This window comes from Otolemur garnettii, unplaced genomic scaffold, assembly GCF_000181295.1.
Source record: "Otolemur garnettii isolate 467f Iridium unplaced genomic scaffold, OtoGar3 scaffold00284, whole genome shotgun sequence".
Lineage (NCBI taxonomy): Eukaryota > Metazoa > Chordata > Mammalia > Primates > Galagidae > Otolemur > Otolemur garnettii.
Genome location: NW_003852679.1, coordinates 793,832 through 819,923, shown reverse-complemented (window position 1 = coordinate 819,923; position 26,092 = coordinate 793,832). Strand labels below are relative to the sequence as shown.

Genomic DNA, 26,092 nt, shown 5'->3' with positions numbered 1-26,092 from the left:
TAAAACTGAGTGTTCAGTATCAGAGAGATCCTCTTTTGGGTGCTGAAATTCAGCATTAAACAAAACACAAAAATCCTTAGTCTTCATGACCATCAGTAACATATACTACTTGCATGTTAGATGATAATAAAAAAGGCTGGCTAGGGGGTGAGTTGGGGAGGTGTTTATAGTTGGATGTCATGGAATAGATAATTAGAGATTTGAAAGAAAAGTCACATAAATTTTTCACAGAAATGTTTTTCCAGACTGAGTTACTACAAAGTGTAAGAAGTTTGAGGCAGAAATGGACTTGGGGGATATGTGACTGGAAGGGAGTGTGGAATGATGCCAAGAGATACTTATTAGGTTAGGAGATGATACCACTGAGATGTGAAACTATTGGAAAGTTTAGGGAGATAAAAACAGTATCAGACTAATGTTTGAATACAATCAGACTGAATGCTGTGCTGAGAATAATCAGTAGGTATATAAGCACAAACAGCCAGACCAGTTGGAAACCTAATACAGTCTTCCTGGCAAGACAAGAAGGTGGTTTGACATAGGATAGAAACAGTGGTTGTGGTCTAGTTAAGATATACAGTAGAACTTCTGTAAGTTGACCACCCAAGGGACTATAACAAACTGGTCAACACGTGGAGGTGGTAAACATAAGGAACTAGGTCTAATGTATGATATATACATGTAATGCATGTCCAGTCTATGCAAATTAGGTCAACTAAGGTGCTGGTCAAAGTTGGGTGGTCAACTATGGAAGTTCTACTGTATTCTGAAGGGAGAAACATGAGATTTAATAACTAATTGTATATGAGAAAAAAAACAAAAGAAAGATGTCAAGTATGACTCTGTGGTATTTTAGAGCTCTGCTCCCCCAGGAAATCTACTGCAATTGCTCTTTTGTTTGTTTGTGTTTTCAGTTTTTAGCTGGGGCTGGGTTTGAACCCACCACCTCCAGTATATGGGGCTGGTGCCCTACTCCATTGAGCCACAGTCACTGCCCTAGAGTTGCTCTTTTTGAGATAATCGTGACAAAGATAAATTTGGGAAGAAAATCATCAGAAACTCAGTTTGGACATGGTACTTATGAGAATAATAGTAACCACTTGGTTATCATCCTTTGGAGAGGAATACGGTAGAGATATCAATTTAGTAGTAGCCAGTGCATCAGTGGTGTTTAAAGCCACTAGACTCAGTGAAATGACAGATTAAAAAACAGTACCACAGATTACTCTTAATATTGAAGAAATAAAGAGGAATCCAAACAAGGGAGGGATGGGGAGAGAAGAGAGAAAAGGAAAGAGATAAGGAGAGCAAGAGATGGAGCAATCACAATGGTAGGAGTCAAACCAGGACCAAGAGCCTATTGTACTCTAAAAGCTGAATTAAAGCTAAATAAATAAAATATTTTATGAAGGAGAAACCAATCAGCTCTGCCAAGTGCTGCCAATTGGATAAGAAAAATGAAAACTGAAAAACAAACATGGCATGCAAAAATCTAAAAACACTTTTTGTGGAGTGGTAGAGGCATGAAAGGCCAACATGAAGTTAGTAACCTACACTGAGTAGTGTAGTAAAGTGGGAATAATTTTCTTCAGCCTTATTCAACTACAAAGGTACAAGCAGATAAGGGGTAGTTGTTATAAAAACATATTATGTTCAAAGATGCTGTCTATATAGAATAGACTGTTTCATCTTATTTTTATAAATTGTTGAGAAAATGAAAATCAGGTGAATTACTATTCCCTAGAGCTACAGGTGGGAATACAGATTAAGTATGAAAAGACATGAGGGTTTCAAGTGGGAAAAGAACATGCTTTTTATTTGAGACAAAGTGTCACTATGTCACCCTCGGTAGAGTGTCATGGTGTCACAGTGCACAGCAACCTCAAACTCTTGGTCTTAAGCAATTTTCTTGCCTCAGCTTCCCAAGTAGATGGGACTATAGGTGCCCACCACAACACCCAGCTACTTTTTGTTTTCAGCTGTCATTGTTATTTAGCTGGCCTGGGCTGGGTTCAAACCCACCTGCCTCCATGTATGTGGCCAGCACCCTACTCACTGAGATATGGACACCACCTTGGGAAAGAATATTCTAAAACTGATTTATAGCTGATAGCTGCAACATTATATAAAGTTATTAAAATTCTTTAATTGTACACTTCAGGGAATTTTATGTATAAAGTATATTTGATAAAGTTGTCACAAATAAATACATACATAATTCACATATCATAAAAATTATGTCAATAGTTGAATTCCCTACCAATAATCACTTGATGTGTAACTATGTTTCATTTCACATCAGACATACTTGCAGTTCTTGGGTTCAATGGTTTATAATTATTTCAAGATTTATAAATATGTGGGTCATTTCTTAACTTGAAAACACCAAGATGGAAAATTAAAATGTAAGAACCTCATAGGTCTAATATTTAAGGCCTAAGTATCCCAAATTGAAAAGTAGAATGATTAAAGCCATTCTACATTATACTTTATCCCTGAATTTAAATAATTCACAAAAAATTTAAAACTTCAAAATATAAGCTAAAAAGATTACCTTAAAATCCTTAAAGGAAAAAAATGTTATCTTACTGTTTTTTGAGATGCAGGGTATATGGTTTTCCATCAATTTTAATGACATAAACCACCTAAAATAAAATAAATCAATAAAGATGACATAATAAATCAGAAAATTAAAAAGTAAAATAGTATTTTTTACTCAAGTTAAGAAAGATTAAGTTTATTTAAAAATGAACATATTCTTTAGAATGTATTACTCTAAATAGCAAGTTCTGCATTGACCACATCCTTACGTTGACCTAATTTTTATAGACTGGACATGCAGCACATGTATGAATAAGTATAGTAGGCCCAGTTTCTTATGTTGAGTACCTTCATATTTTAACCAGTTTGTTACAGTCCCTTTGGTAGTCAACTTATAGAGGTTACACTGTAAAAGAATCACAGGTATCCCCGAGAGGGAAGAGGACAATATAGAAGGGCTGAAAACCTATTTAAGTGAATAATCAAGCAAAATTTCTGTGGTCTTGTTAAGGATTTAGACAACCAGCTACAAGAAGCTTAATAAACACTTGAAAGATTCATTTTAAAGAGGCACTCACCAAGACTCATAGCCATCAGACGGGCCAAAGTCAACATGAAGTAGGAACTCCTGCAACCCATGAGGCAAAAACATTCAGTAACTTACAAAAAAAAAAAAAATTCAGGCTTCTTAACTGACACTGCAGAATTCTTTATTGACACTTCACTAGCTAGAAAGGACTGGCATTGAAACTCTGTCTTCGTAAACAGATCAAATATCAGCCTATAATTTTGCATCCTGCAAAACTGCTTCATATATGAAGAAGAAATATAAACTTCTCTAGATAAGCAAACACTGAGGGAATTCGCCAAGACCAGACTTGTCATGCAGGAAATACTCATTATACATGTATCATCATAATAGATACCCACTAGTTTAAAACCACACAAAAGGTAAATCTCAGACTCATGTAAAATAATAGTGCAAGAGAGTGACAAAAGCAATAAGGTACTGATAAATTTGTTATTAACAGAACAGCATCTTACATATCAATTCTGCCAATCAGTTTTAACAGATTCTATTCCCCACTCAAGAGACATGGACTGGATGAATGAATAAAAATAAATACAAGCCAAGTATCTGTTGTCTCTAAGAAACACATAATGCAAAGGGACTCACCTAGATCAAGGTGAAGGGATGAAAACAAAATTCAAAAATAGAAAAAGAAAATAGAAAAAAAGAAAGCGGATGTAGTTATTCTCACATCAGATAAAATTGTCTTTACTCAACAATGATAAAAAAGACAAAGATGGACAGGGCTGCCCACTTTTGTAAAGGACATTCTACTAGACTTAAGCAAAGAGGTAAACTACTGTATCATATCTGCCCAGGACTTCAACATCCATGACAAAACTGGACAGATAATTCAAGCAGAAAATATATTTAAAAACACAAGACTTAGGCTCCATGCCTGTAGCTCAGTGGCTAGGGCGCCAGCCACATACACCAGGGCAAGCAGGTTCAAAACCAGCCTGAGCATGCTAAACAACAACAACAACTACAGCAACAACAAAAAAATAGCTAAGCATTGTGGTAGGCACCTGTAGTCCCAGCTACTTGGGAGGCTGAGGCAAGAGAATCACTGAAGCCCAGGAGTTGGAGGTTGCTGTAAGTGGTGATACCACAGCACTCTACTGAGGGTGACATAGTGAGACTCTATATCAAAAAATAGAAACAATAATAACAAAAGCAACAACAACAAAAAACAATACTGAAACATAACTCTAAGTCAAACGGGCCTAATGGAAATGTAGAATATTTTACCCAAGAACAACTGAATACACATTCTTCTCATCAGCACAGGAAATATTCTCCATGACTGATTAAATTTTAGGACAAAAAATACATCTCAACAAATTAATAAATATAGAAATCATACCATATTTATCTCAGAGTAAGATATTAGAACTGATACTACAGAAATGCAAAATATCATCTGTAAATACTATAAAAGATTCTACAGCCCAACACAAGAAAATGTAGAGAAAATAGACAAATTTCTGGAAACACTGAACTTCCCAAGACTAAATCAGGAAAAAACAGAACTCCTGAGTAAACCAATAATGAGAAGTGACATCAAAGCATCATTAAAAATCTTCCCCTCTCCAAAAAAGACCGAGGAACATATAATACACAGTCAAATGTTACTAGAACTGCAAAGAATATCTTACATCCATACTGTGGAAACTATGCTCCATAACATTGAGAAGGAGAGGATCCTCCCTAACTAATTATATGAAGATAGTATTACCTGGATAACTAAGCCAGGAAAAGAAACAACAAAAAGAGAAAACAAAAACCAAAATCCCCTATGAATATAGATACAAAAGTTCTCAATAAAATACTCACAAAATACTCACAAAGTGAATTAAAGAGTACATTAAAAAAAATCCACCATGACTAAGTGGGTTTCATCTCAAGAATGTAAGGATGGTTCAAAATGAATATATATATATGTATATTATATATATATGTATATTATATATATAATTCACCACGTATAAAGTAGCAAAAACAAAGACCATATAATCATCTCAATTGATGCACAAAAATCATTTGACAAAAATCACACTTTCATGATTAAAAATTTCCAATAATCTACGCATAAAAATGTTGCATCTCAAAATTAAAAATATCATACATGACAAACCCCCAGCCAACATCACAGCAACTGGGGAAAAGTTGAAAGCAATCTCCCGAAGAACTGAAACAAGACCAGGATGCTCACTGTCACAATTTCTGTTCACCATGGTGCTGGAAGTCCTAGCCAGTTTGGGCTGGCCTTGGCATGAGCCTGAACCTGAAAAAGGAACTTCTCAGTGGATTTTTCTGTAGGGAATTGAGGAGACAGAGGCAGAGAAAATCGAGAAGAGAAAAGGAGAAAGAAAAGAGGAAGAAGTTCTTCAGTCACATGAACTTTGATCAAATATTGAAAGCAAACCCAGACATCATTCAATAAATTATGTACAAAAACAGACAAGTGGAAGGAAGGAAGGAAAGAAAGAAGGAAGGAAGGGAGGGAGGAAGGGAAGGAGGGAGGGAGAGAGGGAGGGAGGAGAAGGGAAGAAAGACACATCATCTTCTTAACTTTTTTTTTACTGCATTTTTATTAAATCATAACTGTATACATTTATGGGGTATAAAAAAAAGAGGAAGAAATAAAGGGTATCTAAATCAGGAAAGAGAAAGTGAAATTGTCACTTTTTGCTAATGAGATACCTTAAAGACTAGACTAAGCAACTCCTGTAATTGATAAATAAATTCATCAAAGACTCAGGTTTCAAAATCAATGTACACAAATAAGTAGCCCTAATAATATTCATGGTAAGAATCAAATCAAAGACTCAATACCATTCACAACAGCTACAAGGAAAATATAATACCTAGGAAAGTACTCAACTAAGGAGGTGAAAATCACTACAATGAGAAGTACAAAGCAACAGGAAAAGAAATCTAAGGTGACCCAAACAAATGGAGAAACCTATGATGCTAAAGGATTGGTAAACTGTCAGTTATTAAAGTGTACAAACTGCCCAAAATGATTTACAGATTCAGTGCAATTCGCATCAAAATACCAATGCAATATTCCACAGCTCAATAAAATAATAATAATAATACACTTCATTTGGAACCAAGAGCCAAAGCAATTATTATTATTATTATTTTTTTTTTTTTTTTGAGACAGAGTCTCACTTTGTCACTGTGGTGCCCTGGTGTCATAGCTTACAGAACACTCCAACTGTTAGGCACAAGAGAACCTCTTGTCTCAGCTTCCCATAGTTTTCCTATTTTTAGTAGAGATGGGAGTCTTGCTCAGGCTGGTCTTGAACTCTTTTGCTCAAGCAATCCACCCACTTCAGCCTCCCAGAGTGCTAGGATTATAGGCATGAGCTACTGCTCCAGGCTGTCAAAGCAATCTTTAAAAAGTAGTACAAATTTGAAGGTATTGTATTACCAGACTTCAAACTAATCTATTAGTCTGTTATAACCAACATAGCATGGTATTGGCACAAAATAAAGACAAAAATCAATGAAACAGAAAATAACCCAAATAAAAACTGTCTATTTACAGATAACTGAAAAAATAGACAGTATGCACTGGGAAAAATAAGTCCTATTCAATAAATGAAGCTGGGCAAAATGGATAGCTACGTGCAGATGAATAAAACAGTATCCTTAACTCCCAACACTCATTAAAGTCAGTTACAGATGGATAAATAATTAAATGTAAGGCATGCAACTCTATATATTCTAGAAGAAAATGTAGAAAAAAGTATTCTAGATAAAAGCCTTTGCAAATAATTTATGACTAATACCCCAGTGGCAATTACAGAAAGAACAAAAATGCCCAAATGGACATGATTAAATTGAAAAGCTCCTACACAGCTAAGAAAACAATTAAAAGAACAAATGGACAGACAATTCTACTAATTGGAGATAATATTCACAAACTCTACATAAAGGGCAAATAACCAGAATTTACAAATGGAAAAATCTCGAGCAAATCAACAACAACAACAACAAAAAAAATTAAAAAGTGGTCAAAAGACATAAACAGAAGGTTTTATTTTTAATTTTTATTAAATCACAAACATATAGATCATGTATACCTGAATGCATTTATGGGGAATAATGTCCTGATTTCACATACAATTTGGAATGCTTACATTGAACTAGTTTTTTTGAAGGAGATAGAAACACAACAAATAAACCTATAAACAAATGCTCAATGTAGTAATCATCAGTGAAATACAAATTAAAACTACAATGAGCTATATCACCTTGCCCTCATCCCCCATTAGAATAGCTTTTATTAAAAAGTCCCAAAGTAATAGATGCTGCTGTGATGGAGACAGAAAGGAATGCTTATAAAATTGTTGGTTGGACTACTAATTAGCATAAACACTATGGAAAACAGGATGGAGATTTTTCAAAGAACTAAAAGTAGATTAATCCATCAATCTCATGACTCGGTTAGTTAAAGTTAGTTAACTAAACTAGATAATTAAATAACTAGCCATAGTTAAAGAAGTCCTTTTATCAAAAAGACATCAGCAGCTATACATCCAGTCAAGGACTAATGACCAGAATCTACCAAAAAAAAATCAAGCAAATTGGACAGTGCCTGTGGCTTAAGGAATAGGGTGCTGGCCCCATATACCAGGGGTGGCAGGTTCAAGCCCAGGCCCAGCCAAAAATGCAAAAAAACAAAACAAAACAAAACAAAACAAAACAAAAAAAAAACAAATCAAACAAATCAGCAAGAAAAAGTCAGAGAACCTCATTAAAATGTGGGCAAAGGACTGGAACAGATGCTTCTCCAAAGAAAAGAGACAAATGGCCTATAAACATATGAAAAAATACTCAACATCGTTAATTATCAGAGAAATACAAATCAAAACCTGATGTCCTGATTTCACCTTATACCACTGAGAATGGATTTTATTAAACAATGACTTTTAAAAACAACAGATGCTGGCATGGATGGAGAGAGAAAGGAACACCTATATACCTTAGGTAGGACTGTAAACTAGTATAATCTCTATGAAGAACTAGATAAAGATTCCTTAAAGAATTTAAAGTAGACCTACCATTGGATCCAGAAATCAATCCTACTATTGGGTATATACCTAAAGGAAAAGAAGCCATTTATCAAAAAGATAACTGTATTAGAATATTTATTGCAGTATGATTCATAGTTTCAAAGATGTGCATTCAACACAAGTGCTCATTAATTTGTGAGTGGATTAGCAATATGTGGTATATGCATACCATTGGGCATCAGACTCCAACATTTTTGGCACCAGGGAGAAGTTTCATAGAAGATAAGTTTTCCATGGCTGGATGGGGTATTGGACAGGATGTGGGGCTCAGGTAGTGCTGGGAGTGTGTGGGCAGCTGTAGCATGACTTAAGCTGCACTTACTTCCCTGTGCTCACATCTTGCTGTGTAGCTTGGTTCCTAACAGACCATGGGCTGGAAACTTTTTGGCACTAGGGATCAGTTTCATGGAAGACTATTTCTCCATGTATGCAGGTGGTAGGAGGTTTGGAACAGAATGTGGAACTCAGGTGGTGATGATGCTGTGTGCCTAGCTCTTAAAAGGCAATAGACCAGTACCAGTACACAACGCAGTTGTGTACCACAGGCATAGAATACTTCTAGGCCATTAAAATAATAAATTAGTATTTCTTGAGACAATCTGGATGGAATTGGAGACCATTTTTGTAAAAGAAGGATCTAAAAAATGAAAAAAAAACGTGACATGTATTTGCTATTAAGTTATAACTAACCAATAACCACACATGTGAATAGAGGGAAATAAAACTTAATGGAAATCAAGCAGGGGAGGGGGGACTGGAGGAGTTGGCACCAGGGAGGAAGATATGGGTAAAAACCTGCCTAACAGGTACAATGAACTGATTTCATGTGATGGACAGCAGACTTAGCTGACTATAATCATCATTCATGTTCTTTGCCTCATCCATTACTCACAGTAGCTAAAAATCAGAAGCAACCCAAATGTCTGGGAATGGATGAATGGCTAAATAAAATGTAGAACTACAGTGAAATATTATCCAATTTTTGTTGTTGTTGTTATTGAGACAGAGTTCTACCCTACGCCCTGAGCAGAGTGCAATGGTGTTGTAGCTCACTGCAACCTCAGACTCAGGTTGTGGGCATCCTGCTGCCTCAACTTCCAAAGCCCCTGGGATTATAGGTGCTCGCTGAGGCAGCCAGCTGGGTTTTTCAGTTTTTTTCATGAGTTGGGATCTCAGTCTTGCTTAGACAACTCTCAAACTCCTGAGCTCAAGAAATCCACCCGCCTCAGCCTCCCACAGTGCTGGGATTATACGTGTGAGCCATTGATCCTGACTATTATGCAATCTTTATAAAAGAAAAAAAAAATCAGCTCGATGCCAGTACTCTGTGGTTAGGGCTCCGGCCACATACACCGAGGCTGGAGAATTCGAACCTGACCTGGGTGTGCTAAACAACAATGACAACTTAAACAAATAAATAACTGGGAGTGTAGTGGCAGGCTACTGTTATCCCAGCTTCTTGGGAGGCTGAGGCAAGAGAATCAAGTAAGTCCAAGAGTTTGGGGTTGCTGTGAGCTGTAATTCCATGGTGACATACTGAAGGTGACATAATGAAACTCTGTCTCAAAAAGAAAAAAATAAAACACTACCACATGATAAAACTTGGTTGAACCCAAGGACATTATGCCAATTAAAATAAGCCAGTCACAAAAGAAATAATAACATGTAATTTTATTCATATGAAATATTTATAAAGTAGTCAAAATCATAGAAACAGAAAGTAGAATGATGCTTGAAAAGTCCGGGGGAAGGGCAGAAGGAGAATTAGTGTTTAATGAGTACACAGATTCAGTTTTACAATATGAAAAAATCTTAGAGATTTGTTGTACAACAATGTGAATATAATTAAATCTACTATTGTGTACTTTTAAAATTGTTAAGGTGGCAAATTTCCAATCATGTATACTTTTGTATTATACATTTTTTCAGAATTAAAAGGGCAAAATTTCATGACAATAACAATGTTTAACATAAGGACTGAGGAAAAAAACCTCATAAAGAATGAATGAAGACACTTCCATCAAACTGGTTAACATAGCCTTCATGTAACTTTCTTAGTTATTATGTCAAAACATTCAAATTCTACTCATAGAAAGATTCACTTATCTTGGATTGTGTATGAAAACACCACACTGTACCCCCAAAGTGCATCAATGTACACAGTTACCATTCAATAAAAAAAAAAATGTAATATAACAAATGCCCAATTATCTGTCATCTAGTTTCAGTAATTATTAACATTTTGCCAATTGTTTCATCTACCTCCATTTACCCACTACATACTTGAATATTCAAGTAAAATCATCTACTGTTCAAATTTAAGAAAAAAAAAAAGAAATACAAACATCTTACCAATCTTTCTAACAGGCACATGGAATAAAATTTTTAAAAGTATCTTTGACTGTAGTTTTGCAATCATTCTGATTCATTCTGCTTTCTGTAAAAAATAGAAAAAAAAAAAAAGAATGAATGAAGATAAATACATTCAGAAAAGAAATCAGACGATTGCTGCAATGAAATATTAAGCAATAATAATTGTAAAAATGCAAAGAAAGTAACATTCACATTGTCAGATAGGAATATGTCTAGTATAGAATACTTTGATCAGTTAACTTCTTCTTATTATTTTGTTTTTTCCAAAGTCTCAAAAAAAGGACAACTAATATTTATAAATAAAAGTAAAAGATAATTTCAAAAAAAAAAAAACAGATCATGCCAAATCATATAGATGATAGAAAAAGAAATACTTCAAAATCATTCTACTTAATCTGGATAGACCTGATATTAAAATTGGAGAAGATATATTTTATATATTATACATTTTTAAATTACAAACGTATTTCACTTATAAATGAGGCTGCAATATGATATACAACATATTAACATGTTGAGTTAAAAATTAATGTTTAAGTAATGTACTTTGGTCAAAATTAAATACAATTTATATGAGAATTAGTCACTATTTTCTTTCTCCCCCCCCCCTTGCTACACCCCTCCCTCCTTCTCTGTCTGGTCTCCCCTTCCCCCCATGCTCCACTGTGTCATTAATTGTCAATAATTATCTTCATATCAAAGTTGAATACATAGGATTCTTACTTCTCCATTCCTGTGATGCTTCACTAAGAATAATGTGTTCCACCTCCACCCAGGTTAGGACAAATGATGTAAAATATCCATTATTTTTGATGGCTGTATAATATTCCATGGTATACATATACCACAGCTTACCAATACATTCCTGGGTTGAAGGACATTTAGGCTGTTTCTACATTTTAGCTATTGTTAATTTGGCTGCAATAAACAGCCTAGTACAAGTGTCTTTATAATATATTTTTTTTCCCTTCTGGATAGATGCCCAGTAATGGGATTGCAGGATCAAATGGGAGATCTAGGTTGAGTTCTTTGAAGTTTCTCCATACTTCCTTCCAAAAAGGTTGTATTAGTTTGCAGTCCCACCAGCAGTGCAAAAGCGTTCCTTTCTCTCCACATCCATACCAGCATCTGAAGTTATGAGATTTTTTGTGATATAGGCCATTCTCACTGGGGTTAGATGATATCTCAGTGTGGTTTCAATTTGCATTTCTCTAATAATGAGGGATGATGAACATTTTTTCATATGCTTAGTAGTTAGAGAAGATTCTCTTCATCTCTTTTCTCCATTGATGTATGGGATTGTTGGTTTTTTCTTGTAGATTAATTGAAGTTCTGCATAGGTCCTGGTTATTAGACTTTTGTCAGATTCAAAATATGCAAATATCCTTTCCCATAGAGTAGGCTGTTGTCTCCTTAGCTATACAGAAACTTTTCAGTTTCATTAAATCCCATTTGTTTATTATTGCTGTTGTTGCTATTGCCATGGCAGTCCTCTTCATAAAGTCTTTCCCCAGGCCAATATGGTCCAGTGTTTTTCTTACTCTTTCTTTGAGGACTTTCATCATTTTGTGCCTTATGTTTAAGTCCTTTATCCATCTTGAATCAATTTTTGTGAGTGAAGAAAGGTGCGGGTCCAACTTCAGTTTTTTACATGTGGATATATAGTTCTCACAGCACCACTTATTAAATAGGGAGTCTTTCCCCCAGTGGATGCTCTTGTTTAGTTTATCAAAGATTAGGTGGCTGTAAGTTGTAGGTTTAATTTCCAGGTTTTCTTCTCAATTTCAAATATCTATGTCTCTATTTTTGTGCCAGTACCATGCTGTCTTGTCCACTAGGGCCTTGTATTATACATTTTTTTTAAATAAATAATTTAAGATTGGATAAAACCCCAGAAGCAGTTAAATAATTAGAAAAGACATGAATTAAGAGATCAGAAAGAAAAACATAATTGAAATGCTAACCATAAATAAACTGGATGTGTACATTAAAACTGAAAAGGCAGATTTCAGGAGGGTAAAAAAATGATATTAGAGAGAAGCAGAGACATTTCAGAATGATAAAAGTGTCAATTCGTCAAGAAGACAGCATAACTCTAAGAGTGTGTTAAGCTGTAAAATGCATGGAGAACTGAAATGTGAGTGGGAGGGACAACTATTTTTTATAAATGGAGATTTCAACACTTCCCTTTCAGTAAAACACCACCACTTGGCCCCTGCTGCATAGGCTGGAAGACCTACTATTGAGGTAATGCAATAGGAACTGAGAACATGGACATTTGAGCTATTTCCCCATGTAACTCAGTTCTGCCTTTAGGCATAGGCAAGCCCAGCCACATATTTACCCTTTCCATTTGATAATGAAGTATTGCTGTGCATGTTTAACTTTAAACTTTATCCGGTAATATGAAGTTCACGATAGACCTCTCAGGTCTCTAGTAACTTTTGGTATCTTGGTTAAGCATTCTCTTTTATTATGGCCCATTGTAAATAAGTAAGTCACAATGTTTCTCAAACAGAGCAATTATTCAGAAGTAGTGTTAATGATAGAAAATTAGCAAGAACATAGAAGTCTAAACAACAATATCAATCAATTAAGCTGATTTGCTTTTGTAGAACATACAACCTACCAAAATATACACATTATTTTCTGCCAATTTTCAATATTTAAGTCACAAAAAGCTAGTTATCTAAACCCAAAAAATAAAATTATAAATTGCTATCAGAAACATTTGGATATTCTCTCAAGTACTTTAGAAATTAAAACTTACTTCTAAATATCCCTTAAGTAGAAGTAATTAAAAGAAATTAGAAATAATTTTAAATAAACAATGACAAAACCACAACCTATATAACTTCATGATTTTCAGGAAAACAAAGACTTAAAAGAAAATTTTCAGACCTCCCTTCCATAGTGAACAAAGAATCATTTACAAATACAAACATTCTTATAAGCAGTGATCAATGAATAGAAGAAAACTTCTTCAACTTTTTAAAAGGCATTGGAAAAAAAATTATATCTAACATTATGCATATTGATAAATGGCTGAATGCTTCTTCTCTTCAGTATAAAAGAAGAAAGAAATTCCACACTCAAAGTTTTTATTCAATACTGTATTATAAATTCTAACCAGGGAATACTGCAAGGAAAAAGAATAACTTGGCAAACAGAATGAGAAGAAAAACTAAAATTATCTTTATCTTCCAAACACATGATAATATACATTAAAAATTCTGTGGAGTCAATGAAAAAATAGCTGCCAGAACTAAAAGGTGAATTTAGCAATATAAAGAATATATAGTCCACATTCAAAGTTTAATTTATTTCTACATAGTAATGGATAACAGGAATATATAGTTCAAATAACATTCACTAGCATCAAAACATGACATATTTTAACAAAGAATTATTAACTACATGAATAATACCTGTGACTAGAAAGCTTCAAAACGATGATTACAAAAATTAAGTAAGAACTACACAAATGAGATTTACACACCTGTATATACCTGTGTATGAAGAAACATCAAGACCTTCAAAGGAAATTGTGAAAATTTTAGGGAAGTAATTGTTTGCAAATTAATCTATAGATTTGATATGACTCTTATAGAAGATCAAACCAAAAATTAGCAAGACAAATTTAAAATAAAATGCAGAGTTCTAGTTTCCTATCTGGCATACATAAAAGGCTTGAATATAGACACTTCATAGTAAACACAAATGAAGAGCAGAAAAATATAAAAAGTCAACAAGACTTCTAAGCTTTATAAGAAAAATGAGGTTGCAAGGAAAATGGCTGTCCCCAGAATTCGATACACAGTTGAATAAAGAGAATCACAACTTACAAAACAAAGAAAGCTATGAAGATCATCCACAGGAATCAGTACTAAGGCAGTAAAACCTGACTTCAATTAACAAGTGAAGACAAGTCTGAGAACTGAAAACCTATGGAAACCCAATCATAGGCTCCATTGCCTCAACTTTTGTGACTTTTATATACAGATTCTCATAGCAAATCTCAGAAAAACATCCTATCCTGGTTGTGGTAAGAGGGGAAAAAGTTCTTTTAAAATAGAGCATTCTGTGCTTCTTAAACACAGCAATTCACAAGATAAACAATTTTAATGGAACCTAGCCTGTCGGTTTTCATAGGTGAAATGACCTGTGCAGAGGGAAATAACCAACTCCAGCCTACACTCGCTGGACAGGAAATATCCTACTCCTGTCCAACGTAAGTGCAGGAGGGGTTATGGGAAGCAAGTTGAAGAGGTTGTTAAGTAAGAAAATCTGATTTCCTTAAGTGCTAAGTTTGACAGGTAATATCTCTGACATTTCACTTTGGCACTTCTTGTTTTATATTTATTGTGAGGATACATATTTGCATTCTTTCTAACCCACATTTTGGCTTTTGATTGTCTTTCAAGTTTCTTTTCAGAGCAATTTTTATGAAACCATGGATAAGAAAAAACTTGGTGTTATTTTCAAACATGAGTTCCATTGTGGAACCAATGCAGCACAGACAGCTGAAATATCAACAAGATGTTTGGAAAGGATGAGGCTAATGAGTGCTCAGTGTATCACTGGGTTGAGAAATTCCATTATGGTGATTTTAATCTTGAAAACTAGCCATGTGGGCAACCTGAAACCAAAGTGGATAATAATGAACAGAAGGCTGAGGTGGAAGCAAATCCTTCTCATCATATGCATAAATTACTGGCAAGGTTTGATGTTACTATTCCAACAGTATCAGACCATTTGGAACAAATCGGCCAGGTAAAGAATCTGGATAGATGGATTTGGCTTGTATTAAATAAGACTTAGATGAAACACTATCTCAAAGCTTACCTTTCTCTGGTGTCATGAAATAAAGGTGAAGAATTTCTACACCATATTATTACATGTGAGGAAAAATGGATTCTTTTTGACAATCACAGCATTCATTTTTCCAAATCTTTCCTCTTAAAACTAAGAAACCTTGAAAATAAAATTAAAAAACATTAAAACAGAGAAATTGGAAAAAAGAAGGAAAATTGATGAGTGACACCAGCACTTGAGTGATAATACAAGAATTAGGTGAGTGGTTTTCCTTTAAATCCCATATATCTTGGATGGTAAGAGAGTGGAGCAATCTAAAACTACCAACAGGCACAGTGTCAACAGGGGCTAATGTGGAGCTCAGATTCCAGTCCCTCCCTGTAGTTATAACCTCCACCATACATGGCAGTGAAAGCCATTTCTGAGCTTCATCTATTCATGGTTTCAAGGATGTATAATGAAGAGATAAATTACATTACTACTGAAAACCCAACAAGCAAAATAGAAATCTAGGTGGAAATGCTAAACAGTAGGATAAAGTGAGGGAGGCAGGAAAAATATTAAACTGCAAGGCAGAAAATTAGAAATTACATAATCTGAAAATCAGAGAGGACATTGTCAAAAAATGTACAGTGCTTCAGGGACCTAAGAGCCTACAAGAGGAGGTCTAATTCTGTGTCATTAGTGTCCCAAATATATAAGGAGGTCAGAGTTGAAAAAGTCCTGAAATGAAAAAAAGTATAAAATTTTATCTAATTTGGCAGTACTCAAACACCTAAGGGAATAACACACACAGAGAGACACAAACACACTCCAAAATGCATTATAGTTTAATTTCTTAAAACTAAAGGAAATTTTTTAAAATCTTGATAATAATGAGAGCGAAATGAAAATCTCACTCATTTTCTCCTATAGGAGAAAAAAAAAATAATTCAAGAGATAGCAAATTTCTCACAAGATCCCTGGAGACCAAAAGGAACATATATATGATGGGTGGTACAACATATATATGAGGGATGGGAAGACCCATCAATCCAGAATCCTATAAACGTCCAGTGTAAAATCTTTCAGGAATGAAGAAGAAATCAATACATTCTCAGGTTACAAAACTCAGAGAATTTGTCTCATGCATACCTACATTAAAAGAAAGACTCAATGTATTTTTTTCTTTCTTTTTTCTTTTTTATTGAGACAGAGTCACACTCTTTCCTGGGTAGAGTGCCATGGAGTCACAGTTCCCAGCAACCTCAAACTCTTGGGCTTGAACAATCCACTTTCCTCAACCTTACAAATAGCTAGAAGTACAAGTGGAAGCCACAATGCCCAGCTAATTATTTAGTAGAAATGAGATCCAGCTCTTGCTCAGGCTAGTCTCAGATAAGCAATCCAACCTCAGCCTCTAAGGAGTGCTAGGATTACAGCTGTAACTTCACCCACCCAATAAATTTTTATAAACAAAAGAAAAAAAATAAATGCATACTGAAACATCCAGAATGAAGAAATAATGCAGAGAAAAGCATGGGTAAGTACAAAAGGCTTACCATTTCATATTGAATTTTCTAAATTAATTTGAAGTCTGAGGGGAAAATTGATTATTGAATCATATGGAAAGACTATGTTTAATTGTAATTCTGTTTGATGTATTTCTAAGTATATGTGGAAGAAATACTGAAGCCAATTTAAAATGGGTAAGAGTAAAGAAAAACAAAGAGAAGTAAGGGTTAAGGACTTTTCTCAACTTGATAAAATTATGACAGTAGACTGTGAAAAGTTATATACATATAATGTCATAACTAGAATAACTAGTAAAAAATCTCTACAAAGATATATTCCTGGACCACCCCCACCATCACAACACAAAACTAGATTATTCTAGTAATCCCTAGGATAGTATGAGTAAGAAAATAAAAATACTTGGTAGATTTAAGACCTAACATCAATAGTTACATTGAATATAAATGACACAAACATACAAATTTATACATACAGTAGGTTAAAAAATTGATCAAACTATATTCTGAAGAAAAAACTATATTGTCAAAAATAAATTCCATCAAATATAATAATATAGGTTAGTTTAAAGAAGTAATCTGAAAAAAGACTATCATGTAAATGTAAATTGAGGGAAAGCAGAAATGTTTATATTAACATTAGATGAAGTAGACTTCATCAAAGACATTTATGAGAGATAAAGAACATCATTATATAACAATAAAGGGGAATGATCTACCAAGACAACAATCATAGGAAAATGGGTATAGTCCAAATGACAGAGATGCAAAATATATGAAGCAAAATCAGATAGAAATTAAAGTAATAGGAGGGCAGAGCAAGATGGCAGCCGAGTAACAGCTTTTTTGCAACTAGGGGTGGTGAGGTCGGGGAGAGAAAACTCCAGGCATCTCTGGCTTTTGGGCTCTGCCCAGAAACATCCCTTTGGGGACATAGGGAGACAGCGAGAGACTTCTGGGCCCCAGGAGGAGGACAAAAGCAGTGGAGAACTGGAAAGTGGTGGTGTTCGTTATTTCTGAGGCCGTGACTGCCACAGCTATAATCACAACAACAGTGAGATTGTAAACAGGGAAGGTCTTCACTGTGGGCTACTGTGCTTTTTTTGTATTTGGGCAATTGGTTGAACTACCTTGGGAGAACTTGGATGAGAGTTTGGATAACTTTAAGCATTGTCTAGAACCCCAGACTGAGCTGCTGAGCTGGAACAGAGCTAATATTGTTTGGCTGTGGGTTGCATGCAGCCATTGTAGGAGAACTGCCCCTGGCAGACTCTGCCCTCAGGGTCGCAGAGTGAGACTAGGGTGAGTGATCTAGTGACTGGCAGAGATTTCAGTGTTTGGCAGTATGGGGGCAGCCTTGGTGGCTCAGCCCTCAGGGGAATAGCGTGAGACTGGCATTGGCACACTGGATAAGTGGGCATAGACTGAGACTGGTTTTGGTGCACTAGATAAGCAGGCAGCCACTTCAAGAGAGATCCTAGTGACAAGTTCTTTCCAGGGAAAGATTATTCTTAGCCAAAGTTATCAGTATAAAGTGTCTTTTAAGTGGACTGAGGAGAGAATTAGGGTCTTCACCCTTCAGGGTTTGAGAAATCAGCAGAGGCCTCCAGTCTCCATCTCATATAGCTATATCAACATTGTGATTAACATCTTATAAACCAGAAGATCACCTATTGCCCAGACAAAATTCAGCAAGCTACACTTTGTTTTTGGTATTTTTTTTTATTTATTTCAACATTTTCCCTCTAGAATTTGCTTTTTTTTAATTCTTCATTTTTCTAGTTTAAATATAATTTTTCCATTGTTTCCTTCTTTAATAATGAGAACTTATTCATTTTTGCTAGTTTTTCTGCCCCTATTACTTGATTTTCCCCCAATTTTATCCCATAAGGTGTTCTGTTTGTTAGGTTTGGTTTGATTTATAGTATTTTTGTCTTCTCTTTCTATTTGGTGGAGTTGGGGTGCTGTATCTGAATAGGCTGGCAAAGAGCTGCTGACCTCCAGGGAACCACTCAACCCAGCACCCCTAGACATTTGGGGGGTTTAAGATTGAAGTACCCTACTATATACCTTTATTACTCCTGTCTCCCTCTTTCTGTGCCTGTCTTCTTTTTGTCAATATTCCCTGTGTAAGTGACATTGAACGCTGTCTAGAGTTCGGGACTGATCTGCTGGGTTGAACAGAGCTTTCATTGTTTGGCTACAGGCTGAAAAGCCATCATAGGAGAGCTGCCCTGCAGGCTCTGCTTTCAGGGTCCAAGAGTGAGGGCTGTGCTGGGAGACCTTGGGCAAGTACGTAAGTGACTTTGAGCAGTGTCCAGAGTTCGAGAGTGAGCATATGAGCCAGAACAGAGTTTTCATTGTTCGTATGTGGGCCACATGTGCAGCCATTGTGGGAGAGCTGCCCTGCAGGCTCTTCTCTCAGGGTCCCAGAGCAAGGCCTATGCTCGGAGATCTTGGGTGAGTGACCTAGTGACTTTGAACAGTGCATAGAAGTGGGGACTGAGACTCTGGGGAAGAGCAGAGCTTTCAGTTGTTGGCAGTAGGGGAGTTACCTTGCAGCCTAGGCACTCAGGGGCTAGGTTTGGGCACACCTGATAGGCAGGCGACCACTTTAGGAGAGATCCTAGGGATATGTGCTTTCCTGGGGAAGCCTTTGCTTAGACAAAAGCGGGCTGAGGAGATATTCAGGCTATTAACTGTGTGGGGTTTGAGGGCAAAGAAGTTAGCAGAAACCTCCAATCTCCATCTAATACAGCTCTATGAGCATTGTGATTAGAATCTCATATTCCAAAAGATCACATGATTCTGAGCAATATTCAACTTTGAATACATTCAAAGACATATATATATATATATATATCTTTGCTTTTGTTATTATATATATAGTTTGTTTGTTTTTGTTATTTTTTTTCTATTTTAACATTTTGGCTGGGACTGGGTTTGAACCCTCCACGTACAGCATATGGGGCTGGCGCCCTACTCCTTTGAGCAACAGGCACTGCCCATTCTATTTTAACTTTTTACACTTTGATTATTCTTTTTTTCTCTACTTTTTCTTCATTTTTCTAAGTGTAAATATAATATTTCATTGTTGCCTTCTTTAACAAGAACTTCATTTTTGCTAGTGTTTCTGCACCTGTTATTTGGTTTTCCCCCCCAATTTTTATCCAGTAAGGCTTTTTGTTTGTTTGGTTTGGTTTGGTCTATAATATTTTTGTTTTTCCTCTCTGGTGGAGGTGGGGTGCTGTGTCTGCTCAGGCTGTCAAAGAGCTGAAGAGCTCAAGGAACCCACCCAACCTAGCACCCCCAGAATTAGGGTAGTTTTTAAGGTGTAGATCCAAGTAAATTACTGTACACCTTTCTTAATCCTGTCTACCCCTTTCTGTGCCTCTTGACTTCTGTCAGTATTCCCTTTAATTCACCCCTTTCCTTTCTCTTTTTTTCTTTTTTAATCTTTTTCCATTCTTGCCATTCATCTTCTCATCCACTTAGTCCTGTACCAAATGGGCTTCTCAAAACCTTAGGTCAGAAGTATGGAAACTTAAGAGCAAAAGGAAGTGAAAAAAAACAATTAGGGCAAGTAAACTGACAAAAGAAAGCACTCATGAGGAGGAAACAGCAGAAAAATCCTGGCAATGTAAAACCAGAGCAGAGCAAGCCCCTCAAGGGGCCATGAGGTAACAGAGGATTCCACCTGTAAAGAAATGTAAGAAATGACAGAAGGGGAATTTAAAATAAAGATAATAAAAATAATGAAGGAAATTGATGAGAAAGTAGAAAATAAGCAATAAGAAATCCAAAAACAAAATCAAATAAGAGATGAACAATATGAAGAATAAAAAAAAAGGATATAGCAGAGCTAAAGGAATTGAAGCAGTCAATTAGGGAACTTAAAGATGCAGCAGAAAGTATCAATAACAGATTAGACCATTCAGAAGAAAGAATCTCATAGGTAGAGGACAAAGCTCTTGAGATAACTCATATAGTTAAAAGGCAGAAAAAAGAGAAAGAAAGCAGAACGTTCACAGACAGAATTATGGGACTACATGAAGCATTCAAGCATATGAGATATAGCTATTCCAGAAAAGGAAGGAAGGGGAATAAGAATGTCCCAGAGGAATGCAAGCCATATTGGAGAATATTATAAATGAAAAATTCCCAAATATCACCGAAGATTCTGACACCTTCCTTTCAGAGGGATATTGGACCTCAGGTATGTTGGATCTCAACACAAATAGAGTTTCTCCAAGACATATTGTGACGAAGCTGTCAAAAGTCAAGACAAAAGAAAAAAATACTGGAAGTCACAATGAGTAAATGCCAATTGACCTGCTTGGGCAAATCCATCAGGGTGACTACAGACTTCTCAAATGAAACTTTTCAAGCCAGAAAAAAATGGTCATCTACATTTAATCTACTTAAACAAAACAATTTCCATCCCAAAATTCTATATCCAGCTCAGCTAAACTTTCAATTTGATGGAGAAATAGATTTTTTTTACTGATGTGCAAATATTGAGGAAGTTTGCCACAACAGGACCAGCTCTATAGGACATACTTCGACCTGACAATCATAATGAATGACCAACAAGGTAAGCACCCAGAAACTAAAGGACAAAACCTAGCTTCTACAAAGGTGCAAAGGACAAAATTTAGCGATGGACTTCCACAAAATAAGATGGATAGAATTCCATCACACTTATCAATTATCTCAAAAAATGTTAATTGTTTGAATTCCCCACTGATGAGGCATAGATTGGCTGATTGGATAAAAAAACACAAGCCATTAATTTGCTATCTGCAGAAAACATAACTAGCCTCAAAGAACAAATTAAAAGTCAGATTTAAGGGGTGGATGACAATTTTTCAGGCAAAGAGTATTCAGAAAAAAAAGAGGGGTTGCAATCTTATTTTTAGGTACAAGTGGCTTTAAAGCAACTAAAATCAAAAAAGACAAAGATGGACACTTCATATTGGGCATGGTGAAAATAGAACAAGAAGACATTTCAATTCTATAGATTTATTCACCCAACTGAATCGCTCTCAGATTTCTGAAACAGACCTTAATTAGCCTGAACAATGGCACACCATAACATCATAATAGCAGGGGACATTAACACTCCTATTACAGAAATGGACAGATCTAAACAGTAAATAAACAAAGATAGGAGAGAGTGAAATGTGACCCTAGAACAACTGTGCTTGATAGACGTATATAGAACTCACCTTCCCAAAACTAAAGAATATGTGTTCTTCTCATTGGCCCATGGAGCGTTCTCCAAAATTGATCATACCCTATCACATAAAATAAGCCTCAACAGAATCAAAAAAATTGAAATTTTACCTTGTATCTACACAGACCACAAGGTATTAATGGTGGAACTCAACTACAACAAAAACGTTCAATTTCACACAAAGGCATGGAAATTAAACAACCTCATGCTGAATGACAGTTGGGTGCAGGAAGAGATAAAGGAGGAAATCATTCAGTTCCTTGAGCATAACAACAAAGAAGACACAAGCTACCAAAACCTGTGGAATACAGCAAAAGCAGTACTGAAAGGAAAATTTATTGTTTTAGATCCCTACATTCAAAAAACAGAAAGCGAGCACATCAACAAACTCAAAAGCCATCTTATGGAATTGGAAAAAGAAGAATAATCTAAGCCTAAACCCAGCCAAAGAAAATAAACATCCTCAATTAAATCAGAGGTTAATGGAATTGAAAACAAAAGAATCATTCAGTAAAGTTCATCATAGTTTCATCATTCATCATAGTTTATCTATTATTTAAAATAGATAAACCTTTGTATTCACAATAGGTCCAAACATTTCCTATAGAGCTGGACTTGTGAGGAATTTCCTCAGTTTTGATTTCCACATCAATTTTGAAGCTATATTTGGCAGGATACAGGATTCTAGGCTGAAAATTATTTTGTTTAAAGATGTTGAAGGTGGATGAGCATGCTCTCCTGGCTTGGAAAGTCTCAGTCGAAATGTTTGCTGTCAAGCTATGGTTCTGTCTTTGTACATCAATTGGTGCTTATTTCTAGCTGCTTGCAGAATTTTCTCTTTCATCTTGACTTTGGACAGGTTCATTACAATGTGTCCTGGAGAGTCTCAGAGTTGAGATGACCCAGAGTTTGATATCCATCTGAAAGGAGTGTGTCAGGATCTTTTGTAAAACTTGGGAAGTTTATCACAATCTCTAGTAGGTATTCCGTACTTTGGGGACAATCTTCATACTGGTCAAAGAAGTTTTCATTTATGATAGTCTCCAGTATGTCTTCCATACTTTTGGACACTTCATACTGGTCAAAGGAAGACTACAACAAGAAGACATCTTAATACTAAACATTTACACACCTAACTTAAATGCTCCCAGATTTATGAAAGAGACCTTGAGGGGCCTGAGCAATATGATATCCCATAACACCTTAATAGTCGGGGACTTCAATATCCCTCTGCCAGAACTGGAAAGATCCTCTAATCTGACACTAAACAAGGATACAAAGGACTTAAACATGACCCTAGATAAAATACAAAACACACCATCCCAAAGTAAAAGAATATACTTTTTTTTTCTCATCAGTTCATGGCACATATTCCAAAATAGATCACATTCTAGGATACAAATCAAACCTCAGCAAAGTTAAAGGAATAGAAATTATACCATATCTCTTCCCAGACTACAAGGCCATAATGATGAATCTCAACTCCAAAAAAACTGTTCATCCCCAAAGAAAGTCTTGGAAACTAAACAACCTTATGCTGAATGGTAGTTGGGTTCAGGAAGAGATTAAAGAGGAATTTATTAATTTCCTCAAACACAACAACAATGAAGACACAAGTTACCAAAACCTCTGGGATAAGGCAAAAGCAGCCCTGAGAGGAAAATTTATAGTGCTAGATGTCTACCTTCAAAAAACAGAAAATAAATACATCAGCACACTCACAAACCACCAGTGTAATTGGAAAAAGAACAATCTAAGCCTAAACCAAAGAAGAAAAGAAAGAGCCAAAATTAAATTAGAGATTAATGACATTAAAAACAAAAATAATCATTCAGAAAATTAACAAAACAAAAAGTTGGTTTTTTGAGAAAGTAAACAAAATAGATATGCCCTTGGCTAGAATTACTAGAAACAGAAAAGCAAAATCTCTAGTAACCTCAATCAGGAATGATAAAGTGGAAATAACAACAGATACTCCAGAGATATGAGAGATTATCTCTGAATACTACAAGAAATTCTATGCCCAGAAATTTGACAATGTAGAGGAAATAGATCAATGCTTGAAATCCACCCCCCCACCTCTAGACTTAATCAAGATGAAATAGACCTTCCAAACAGACCAATTTTAAGCTCTGAGATAAAAGAAACAGTAAAAAAATCTCCCAACAAAAACAAATGCCCTGGTCCAGATGGCTTCACATAAGAATTCTTTTTTTTTTTTTTTTTTTTTTTTAGAGACAGTCTCACTTTGTTGCCCTTGGTAGAGTGGCATGGCATCACAGCTCACAGCAACCTCCAGCTCCCGAGTAGCTGGGACCACAGGTGCCTGCCTCAACACCTGGTTATTTATTTGTTGCAGTTTGGCCGGGGCCAAGTTTGAACCCACCACCCTCAGTATATGGGGCCAGCACCCTACTCACTGAGTGACAGGTGCCACCCTTCACACCAGAATTCTATCAAACCTTCAAAGAAGAGCTTATACCTATACTGCAGAAATTATTCCAAAAAATGAGGAGGAAGGAATCTTCCTCAACACATTCAATGAAGCAAACATCACCTAATACCAAAACCAGGAAAAGACCCAACTAAAAAGGAGAACTTCAAACCAATTTCACTAATGAATATAGATGCAAAAATTCTGAATAAAATCCTAATCAGCTTCCCAGGCTATGCACCCCGCACCCTGCCCCTGGCCCGGAGGCCTGAGACTGCTAGAGCTGCACTTCCTGGGCTGAGCCCTCTATACCCTGCCCCCAGCCCAGTGGCCTGAGACTGCTAGAGCCGCTTCCCTGGCAGCGCTCCCTGCACCTGCCCTCAGCCTGGCCTGACACTGCTAGAGCTGTGCTTCCTAGGTTGTGCTTTCCGTGCCCAGTCCCCATGCCCTCCCAGCCTCCCTGCTGGGTCCTCACCTGACCAGACTTGTGAGCTGAGTGCTCTCCTTGCTGAAGTCACCAGGCACCAGGGACTGCCAGAAGAGTGTGCAGCCTCCCCAGCCCTGCTGCTGGATCCATATGCCTGCACTTCTGGAGCTGCTCCGACAGCCAGAACTCCTGGCTGCAGCAGTCGCCCTGGGAGCTGCACAGCATCACTTCCCACAAAGATCCAGCAACAATAGAGCTATCCTGCTGAGGTCTAAATTAGGAAAGACACCTCCCCAACTCTGAGGACTCTCAGAGGAAATCAGAACTCACTCTATAGGGATACCAGTGCTTTAGAGTGGCAGGAGCAAAGGCACAGTGGCTGAGGAAGAAAAGCATTTGCTGACTTATTACCCTCAGGATTAAACTGAGTCCAAGTGGAACACTCGTCAGCGGCTACTGAGTACCTCTGAGTCCAAGTGGAACACTCACCAGTGGCTACTGAGGAACTGAGCATGCAGGCCTCAGCTCCCCCAGCTGGATAGGCCAGGATGCAGAGGCATTGACCTTCCTTTGACTCTGACAGGCGCAACCCCCCAGTGCATCTGCTTATTAGAGTGAGCAGGACCTCAGCTCTGTTGGGTCACCAGTGGCTGGGCTTGAAAGAGGAGCAACGTGGAGAATGAGACTGAGACCCCTGTCCAACTCTGCTATCAGATGGGCCTTTTTGACTCCACAGAGCATTGGAGTGAGCCAAAGTCGAGCAGCTAGTAAACCTCTGCTTTCTAGTTGCTGGAGACCTTTCAAACTCTCCCACTTGAGAGTTCATACTGACTGGGTCTATTGGTTTGGAACTCCTAACCTTGGCCAATTTCCCAAGGCCCCTTTTGGATGATATCTTGGTTGTTTAGTAATGGGAAGGGTTGATTTTCTTCCTCCAATAGATGTCTACAGTGGGTGGGCTGCTTTAATTGCTTGTATTGATACCAGATTTTTAACACTGGATTTCCAGGCTCTTGGTCTCAATGATTCGATGAATGAAATCGATAGACCATAGAACGAACAGTGAGGTTTTATTTACAGCTCAAAGAACCAAA

The 26,092-nt window shown here is 36.4% G+C and overlaps 1 protein-coding gene across 1 annotated transcript in view; it reads right to left on the bottom strand.

Annotated features, from left to right (window-relative positions):
• Window positions 1-26,092, bottom strand: part of ADAM18 (ADAM metallopeptidase domain 18) — a 188,263-nt gene that overhangs the window by 150,247 nt on the left and 11,924 nt on the right. The window contains exon 3 of the mRNA XM_003803189.1: window positions 2,590-2,645. Within this exon, the coding sequence (XP_003803237.1) occupies window positions 2,590-2,645 (56 nt within the window). The remainder of the gene's footprint in view (window positions 1-2,589; window positions 2,646-26,092) is intronic.